The sequence below is a fragment of the Amphibalanus amphitrite genome, unplaced genomic scaffold (assembly GCF_019059575.1).
Source record: "Amphibalanus amphitrite isolate SeventyFive unplaced genomic scaffold, NRLGWU_Aamphi_draft 000242F_arrow, whole genome shotgun sequence".
Classification (NCBI taxonomy): Eukaryota; Metazoa; Arthropoda; class Thecostraca; order Balanomorpha; family Balanidae; genus Amphibalanus; species Amphibalanus amphitrite.
In genome coordinates this window covers 575,311-583,993 of record NW_024881737.1, presented here as the reverse complement: position 1 = coordinate 583,993, position 8,683 = coordinate 575,311, and the positions used below count along the sequence as shown (strand labels likewise).

Here is an 8,683-nt window from a genome sequence, read left to right as displayed (position 1 = left end):
GTTAAGCTCTAATTAGATCAAGTGACTCATAAGGAGCGAAAAAGCGACAAAAAGCATGAATTTCCCTATGGCGGCGGGCTGCCGGGTTGCCAGACGGCGCACCGGCTATTTCCACTTTTGACACACCATGATTCTGTTACGCTAAACACAAGTAACTTAAGTTAATGTTCCATACGATATATTCTGACGATAATGTGAACGATTGTGCTCAGTCCTTCATTGGCGTTATGTCAAGAGCATTTCATGGTATGTCAATGTCATGGCAGATATGTCATTTCGTCATGAACAGAATGTTTCCAAAGGTAATTCAGCCACCGAGGCCGGGATCGGCCAGGGCAAGTTCTCCGACCGTGCCCGCAGTCGGCCCGTGCCCCCGGGCGGCAGGCGCCGCGGCAGGGTGGAAAGAGTAGGGAGGGTGCCACCCCACGCGCCCGCCCGGTCACTCTCTCCTGGCTCACTGCCGTCACGTGCTCTGGGGCTCTCAAACCACCGGGCTCCCGGCCTTCAGTTCGCCGGGCCGCCGCAGCCCATGCTGCGGTACTTTCAAGACAGACTGTACATAGGTGAAACGAAGCGCCCCCTGCGACTGCGCTTCAACGAGCATGTACGTGACCTCAAAAATAGAACTACAGATACTCCCATGGGAGAGCATTTCCAGGTCTCCCACTCTAATGTTTCAGTAGATGGCAAAGTACCTCTCACTGTGAAAGTCATGTACAGGTCTAAGGACCACCCGGATCGAAAAATAGCCGAGTCTTTGATGATCAGGAACCACCGCCCACATCTAAACAGTAACGACTCGTCATGGCCTATCCTGTGAAATTATATGTATGTACATTGTACATGTGTGTATATGTGTTGTGCGAACTGCTTTGAGATATGTGTTAGTGATTTGGATTGTTGATTGATGTGCCTGTTTTCATTTGATTTGTATAGACTCACCTTCCACACGCGGTCTTCACAGATGTTAGGATAACTTCGTCTTAACCCTCGCCGGACCTATTGGTTTTCTACATACTCGCCGGCCGAGGGGGGGGGGGCGGGTACGACCCCCCCTCGCCGTTTCGCCCCTGGTGGAGCTAGCGCGTCGCGGAAAAAACGAGCGTGTGCGCCGTTTCAAGACGCAGAAATTGATACCCGATTTTAAGGTCCTAGGTCAACCGGTGACCTCTGAGGTCAGGTCAAGTGCCCCAAGGTACGGTTCGGTTTTTGGTGAATAACTTCGCAAAAAAACAGCCGCAGAGCCGCGATTTTGGCAGCATCGTGTTTGTCTTGCTCAGGCGCGTCGAATGTTTGTTTGGGTGAGGTCAACTTAGGGTGTTGACCTCGGGTCACGGTCAGGTCAGCGCCCCCAGGTCACGAAGTTGGTCGAAGGAGGTCATATTGCATATCATTCGATTCGGCAGGTCTTCCTGAGTCCATTGGTGGCTCTCCCGACTCGCTAGCTCAATTTGATTGGGAGTTATTGACGAAAAACTAATATGACCCTAATGACGTCATAAATGACGTCACGCAAGGTCACCAATGCAAAAGTGACGCATGGAACCTTGCAAGGAGTGCATGAAATCACGATTCTGTGTGGTTGAGATAGTTGGAGATCGTTCCCGGCGCCAGAATAGCAGTTTTCGTTTTTCCCCATTGACTTATAATGGTGAGGTCTCAAAAATGACCTGACCTCATATGACCTTTAGAAAAAAAATCCGAGATATACAAGTTGTGAGACTCCTAATGGATACTAGGTCCTGCAAGTTTCATTTCCCTGTGACAGCTCCTCTGGCAGTGAGGGCGTTGCGAATTTGCGACATCTGAAGACCGTGCAGAGGTTCACTTATGACGTCATAGGCCAGTGACCTGACCTGACCCGAAAATGCGGTTGGTGTCAAAAGATCCGGCTTGAATCAAGGGTCAGGTATGCCAAGTTTAAGCTCTCTATCTCCGGCGCGTTCGGAGCTATCGCGAAAAAACCCTATGGGGGGGGGGCGGCACCCGCCCACCTCGGCCGGCGAGGGTTAAACTGCCCTTACTCTCTTTCGGTCTAAAGCCTTTGTCATGATTTTCTAGCTTTATGAAGGTATCTAAACCTGATTATAGGTATTGTTATTGGCCGGTAGGTGTATCTAAACCTGTGTACTTAAAAACCTAAGATAGAGTTTTCACCTTTCAACGAAATTAGGTATAATACTTTGTTACAGTGGTACGATATCGATTTTGTCACGAACTAATGTACGTAATTTTGTAGAGGCAGTTGGAACGCGATGCGGCGAAACGAAACTATTGTTTATCTTGATTATATATGTTCGAGACAAAGGCCAGTGGCCGAAATATCACATATTTTCTATCAATAAAGTACATTTTTCGGCACTTTTTTATTCAATATCGTGGAAAGGTCATGCTTATTACGGAGCGAGCGAAGCGAGCGTAGTCTTTCCTTAGATTAACGGAAATTTCTGAGTATGAGCGGCCGGCCGGCCGGCCGGCCGTGGTCACGCTTTTGCGAGGCTTATATCTCAGCAACCACTTGACCGATTTACACGCGGTAATTTTTGTAGGGTAGCTTCATTCCTTCTACCAAGTATTGGACTATTCCCGATGCATGTGGGTGACCCCTTATGCACGTGCCACGCAGTGGCGCAGCCAGTGAAAGGGGTGAGATCTCACCCCCGTCTCTTATCCTAGGGGCCCACCGTCGATTCGAACTGTAACGTTATGCAGCCTGACAATTTTTTATCATAACGTCAAGGTCCGTCATAGAACTGAAAAACAGTTTGCAGGCCTGTATAGCCCCCCCCCCCCCCTTAGCATTTATAGTCTCATTTTATGATTTAAGAGGGTACATCCAAGACCCGATTGATCTAATCCAAGGCCTAGGAGGGCCCGTTCCATGGCATGAGAGGGCCATTTCAGGCCTGAGAGGGCCCGTTTCAGGTCTGCGAGGGCCCATTTCAGGCCTGAAAGGGCCCATTTGAAGCTTGAGAGGGCCCATTTCAGGCCCTAGAGGGCCTGTTTGAGGCCTGAGAGGGGCCCATTTCAGGCTTGAGAGTGCCCATTTGATGCCTGTGAGGGCCCATTTCAGGCCTGAATGGGTCCATTTCAGGCCCTAGAGGGCATGTTTGAGGCCTGATAGGGCCCATTTCAGGCCTGAGAGGGGCCCATTTCAGGCCTGAGAGGGGCCCATTTCAGGCATGAGAGGGGCCCATTTCAAGCTTGAGAGGGCCCATTTCATGCCCTAGAGGGCATGTTTGGGGTTAGAGAGGGCCCGTTTGAGGCCAGAGAGGGCCCGTTTGAGGGCTGAAAGGGGCCCTTTTCAGGCACCATTTCAGACCTGAGAGGGCCCAGTTACGGTATGAGGGGGCCCTTTTTCGACATTTCCGGGCTGAGGGGGCCCATTTCAGGTCTGAGAGGGTCCATTTTTCAGGTCTGAGAGGGCTAATGTCAGGCCTGAGAGGGCCAATTTCAGGCCCTAGAGGACGTATTTGAGGCCTGAGAGGGGCCCATTTCAGGTCTGAGAGGGCTAATGTCAGGCCTGAGAGGGCCCATTTCAGGCCTGAGAGGGCCCATTTCAGGCCCTAGAGGACCTATTTGAGGCCTGAGAGGGGCCATTTCAGGCCTGAGAGGGCCCATTTGATGCTGTGAGGGCCCATTTTAGGCATGAAGGGGTCCGTTTCAGGCCCTTGAGGGCATGTTTGAGGCCTGATAGGGCCCATTTCAGGCCTGAGAGGGGCCATTTTAGGCCTGAGGGGGCCCATTTCAAGCTTGAGAGGGCCCATTTCATGCCCTAGAGGGCCTGTTTGAGGCTAGAGAGGGCCCGTTTGAGGCCAGAGAGGGCCCGTTTGAGAGCTGAGAGGGGCCCATTTCAGGCATAAGAGGCACCATTTCAGACCTGAGAGGGCCCAGTTACGGTATGAGGGGGCCCTTTTCGACATGATAGGGACCAATTCCGGGCTGAGGGGGCCCATTTTAGGTCTGAGAGGGTCAATTTCAGGTCTGAGAGGGCTAATGTCAGGCCTGAGAGGGCCCATTTCAGGCCCTAGAGGGCCTATTTGAGGCCTGAGAGAGTCTACTTCCGGCCTGAGAAGGGCCCATTTCAGGTCTGAGAGGGCCCAGTTCAGGCCTGAGAAGACATCCCAGGAATGAAAGGATCATCCTATGTGTGGGAGGGTCCGTACTCCGTGCCTGGTCTGGGTCTGAGAGGGGCTACCGCAATCCTGATTGAGCTGATATCATGTTTGATATAGGTCAACTCACCACATGTATATTGATGGCCCAGTTCATGTCTAATGGGCCCATCTCAAGACTCAGAGATTTTGTGCTTCAGGAAGCTAGTAACCCAAGCGTGAGGGGGCCCATAGAGGTTTCTGAGGCTCATGGAGGTCAGAACCGGCGGAACACCTTCAATTAAGGGGGGGGGGCACTGCCGACTTTTGGTCCCATTCTTTCCATGCAACGCCCATAGGGCTAATGTTAAAATGCCAAAATCAAAGGGGGGCACGGTGCCCTCCCCGTTCCGCCGCCTATGATGGAGGTCCCGCAGTACGATATGTCAGCCTCTGAGAAAGCCATGCAGGGCCCTGCCAAGCCGACATCTGAAAATCTTCTCCTCAGGCCTGTGCCTGCCTGACCGCCCGGCCCCACCCCGACGTCTAGGGGTTTGACGCCTAGGTATTTATCAGGACCCCACACCGGTCCATGATGGCTCTAAACTGACACCTGAGGCTCCTGCACCGGCTTTTGAGATGCCCACCGACCTCTAATACCACCACGCAGGCCTCAAAAGACCATGTCGATTGTCGATATCTAAACCCCGAAGTCTTGGAAGGCCTGTGCTCTATGCAGGTTCTTGAGGGCTTTACGTGGGCTTGTAAATATAATATCCCAAACTGGCTCTAGCCTAGCTCGACCGCGCCCCGCAGAGCAGGGCCCCAGGCCTTCCAGTTTTACGCCCCTGAGGGGTATTTGAATATTCCCTTCTAACCTGACTCCAGGGTCACGTAGCGACAAGTGCGGCGGTAGGCGGCTTTCTAAAGAGCGTCGAAAATCATGGAGAAATTACTTCAGTCATATTGCAGTTCAGACCAAAGCACACGTCATCATGTTCATCGAAAGAAAAGTTTCGCCTATTTCGACACTCGAGGACATAAAAGCTATAGCGCGCTGAAAGTGGGTTCGATAGCTCTCTAACTCGTGCAATCAGCCATGGGGGGGGGGGCGTATCGGCCAAACCCGATCATAATTTAAGACGGCTAGAAAGACGAGAAAAGCAACGGATAGCTACAGGGTGTCCCGAAAGTTTTGCAACATCCGTTTTCCCATATGTTTTGTCTCTACCGCTAATATCAACGTTCCACTGGCAACCTTCCGCTTGTCCCGGGTAGACGGCGCGACTGCCCACCCGACCCAGCGGCGGTTATTGCCGCGGGGCACGGCTGACCCGTCTGGGGCGGCCGCCGTCTGACCTTAGGTCAGTCGCAGACATGAAGGTGACCGGACGGGTAACGCGCAGAGAGGCGGTGCGCTCCCGCGCGATCGGGTTGCTGGAAGGTGGCGTGGCGCAGGGGGTTGTCGCAGAGAAGCTGGGCGTCGATCGGACCACTGTCTACCGGTGGTGGAAACGTTTTCGCGACGGCAAACCGTTAGCCGACAAGAAACGTTCAGGCCGGCCGCGTGCCGTGTCCAACGTCGCCAGAATCGTCTGTGCCAAAGCTGCTGGCAAGCGTGGCCAAAGCGTCAGGAAATTGGCCACGCGGCTGACGCGAAAGGGTTACCCGGTGTCAAAGTCGGGTGTCCATCGGTTCATGACCCAGTTGAAGCATTTCCGGTCGTACAAAAGATCAAAACAGCCGAAAATGACAAGAAAACAAAAGCTTGCAAGATTGGAATTTTGCAAGAGGGTAAAAAATTGGGGCTTCGATGAGTTCAAGAACGTCATCTGGTCCGACGAGTCCATCTTCGAAATCCAGCACACGCCAAATCGGCAAAACGATCGAGTCTGGGCGAAATCTCGCGACGAAGTGCCCCCGGTTGAAACCATCAAGCACCCCGCGAAACTCATGGTGTGGGGCGGAATGACCGCACAGGGCCTGACTGAACTTCACGTGGTGCCAAAAAACCAGACTGTCAACACCGCTTACTACGTGTCCGAGATTCTGGAGGGCTCACTTCTGCCGGCGGTCAACCGTAAGAGCAGCAATGGCGGTGTCACGGAGAAGAAAATCGTCGACCGGAGGTCAGCAGGAATTTTTATGCAAGATGGCGCACCAGCACACACCGCCAAGCGGACACAAGAATGATGTGCGGAACACCTCCCAGAACTTTGGGGTAAAGGGGAGTGGCCTGGCAACTCCCCCGACCTAAACCCGATAGAGAATGTGTGGGCAATCATGAAGGAGAGCCTCGACCAGCAGGAGCCCGCCACCAACCTGGGTCAGCTCGAGCGCCGGCTGAAGAAGGCCTGGAGAGACATCTCCGCGGACACACTGCGCCGCCTGGTGGCCAGCATGCCATCACGTGTCCAGAAGTGTGCCCGGCTTCGCGGTGACTATGTTGGTTGTTAAATAAAGCGGAAAGGACAACTCTGAAGTGTTTAACCCGCGCCCTGGTGGGGTCTGTTTATAACGCGACCTGGTGGGGGGGGGGGCTATTTTTTGCCCCCCCTCGTATCTCCGAAACTACTGGACGGATCCGCAAAATTCAAACAGCGTTCGAAAGGCCTGTCAAATTTGTCGAGGGAAACCAAATTTCATTGACCTCCGGGTCACCGATGACGTCACAGGTCAGGTCAAAGATGAAATGTTTCACCGTTCACGGGTCATCTAGGGAATGCGCTATAACACCGAAGAAAACGCATTTTGTCGAGAATCAGCGATAGGGCGTCAGTTGCCTAGTACATATATTGCTATAAGAGGTCACTGACATTACCAGGTCACAGGTCAGGTCACCAAGGGTCACAGGTCAGGTCACATGAACCTAACTTTAGGTACTAAGGTTGTGCGATGCATGTTTTATGGCCAATTTTTCATTTCCAACTCAATGGTGTTGGTTATAAGACTATCAGGTACGGCTTAGGCCACTTTCTGGTGGAGGTCAGGTCAAGGTCAGGTCAAAAAAGGTCAAATTTCAAAGTTGATATTTTTGCATAAAATGGGTATTGATTCGATGCAGCTCGTCACGGGGAGTCTAATGGTGGTCTTTGTTTTGCGCTACGAGGTCTAGAATTGCAAAAAAATTGAGTTTGAAAATTTGACGTCATCAATTTTGAACAGTTTTTTCGCTGTAACTTGGCCAAAAAAAGAGGTATCGATCTCAAATTTGGTATGTAGATAGAAGGCGGTAAGTACTATCACATATATTCCGGTTTTTCGAAATTCAAAAAACTTTTTGGATTTTTCGGCTATTATAATCAAAAAATCTATTTTTTGATTTTTGGGGGTCAAAATCCAAAAATTTCAAAAATCCGAGATAGTAGTTTTGTAGCCCTGTCGATTCTACAGCTTTTATGTCTTTATCGTTTTTCTGTATTTGCAAAGCTATAGGCCTGACAGCTCTTCCCGCGAAACCCTTTTTTGGGTCGAAAACGGCAGAACATGACGTCACTCTGACGTCATTTCCGGCCAACCTATCATAGCCTTTGGAAAAATGTTTGGTCACAATGTGTAAAATTGATGTCCGGGAGGGTACTGAAAGTTTGGTGACGATCGGCGCAGCGGTTCTGGAGATATATCGAAAAGTCTGGAGGGGGGGCAAAAAATAGCCCCCCCCCCCCACCAGGGCTCGGGTTAATTTACAACGTTAAGGATGTTGCAAAACTTTCGGGACACCCTGTATAGGATGCTTCAGAATCGTAGAGGTTATTTTTCGATTAGGTCATCGCTGAGGTCATTGAAGATGAAATTATGGTAAAGTTATGATAAACACAAAGACAAGATTACGACAAAAAATTCTTGTTTTTATATTTTTCACAAATAACCGTATAACTCGTGAACCAAAGAGCTAGAGCTTTGCGGAACAACTCATTCGATAGGCCTTTCAAAACGCTTTCGTTTTTAAGATTTGACCTCAATGCCTCATATCAATGGCTTGGCAACAGAGCAGAGGGTAAAACCGGCAAAACAATCTAAATAGTCGCATTTTACCAAAACAGTTTTGCTAAGAATTTTTGCAAGGACTTTGGTGAGAAAAACTATGAGACATTTACTTTGTCATCATTCTCTTGTTAACATGCATCGAATGAGCTACCTATAATTTCACATAAAAAGTTCAACTTCAAAATGTGACCGCAGATCAAGGTCATGCCCTTACTTGAGAAGTTCATGATGGTCATCAACCGATCCGTAATGGATGATTAACACCTTCAAGACAATGTCATAACTCTACCTCGTCTCCTATATCAAAAGTAACAGTCGAAAAACTGACGTTGAGCTTTTTTAAAAGCCTTTTGACCTAGCCCGACCCTTTGAGTGGCCGCTGGCCATCAATTGCACGCTGTCCATCAAATATGGGCAGAATGGTCGTGTTTCTGTAAATATGCTGTTGTTTTTTTTACGTGCCTCTTCAGATCAAGAGATATTTGTCCTTTTCCCCGATTTGACTGGTAATGATGACAATGATCTGACCTTTCGTTGTTGGTAAGGGGCCCCCATTTGGTTGAGGGGGGCCCACTTTGCTGGGGGGCCCATCGCGAACGTCT

The 8,683-nt window shown here is 50.4% G+C and overlaps 1 protein-coding gene across 1 annotated transcript; it reads left to right on the top strand.

The window, feature by feature from the left end:
- The first annotated feature begins 5,471 nt into the window (after positions 1–5,471).
- Positions 5,472–6,287, top strand: LOC122386168. Its single transcript, XM_043375102.1, has one exon. The coding sequence runs from the start codon at positions 5,472–5,474 to the stop codon at positions 6,285–6,287; it is 816 nt and encodes a 271-aa protein (XP_043231037.1).
- Positions 6,288–8,683: the final 2,396 nt, after the last annotated feature.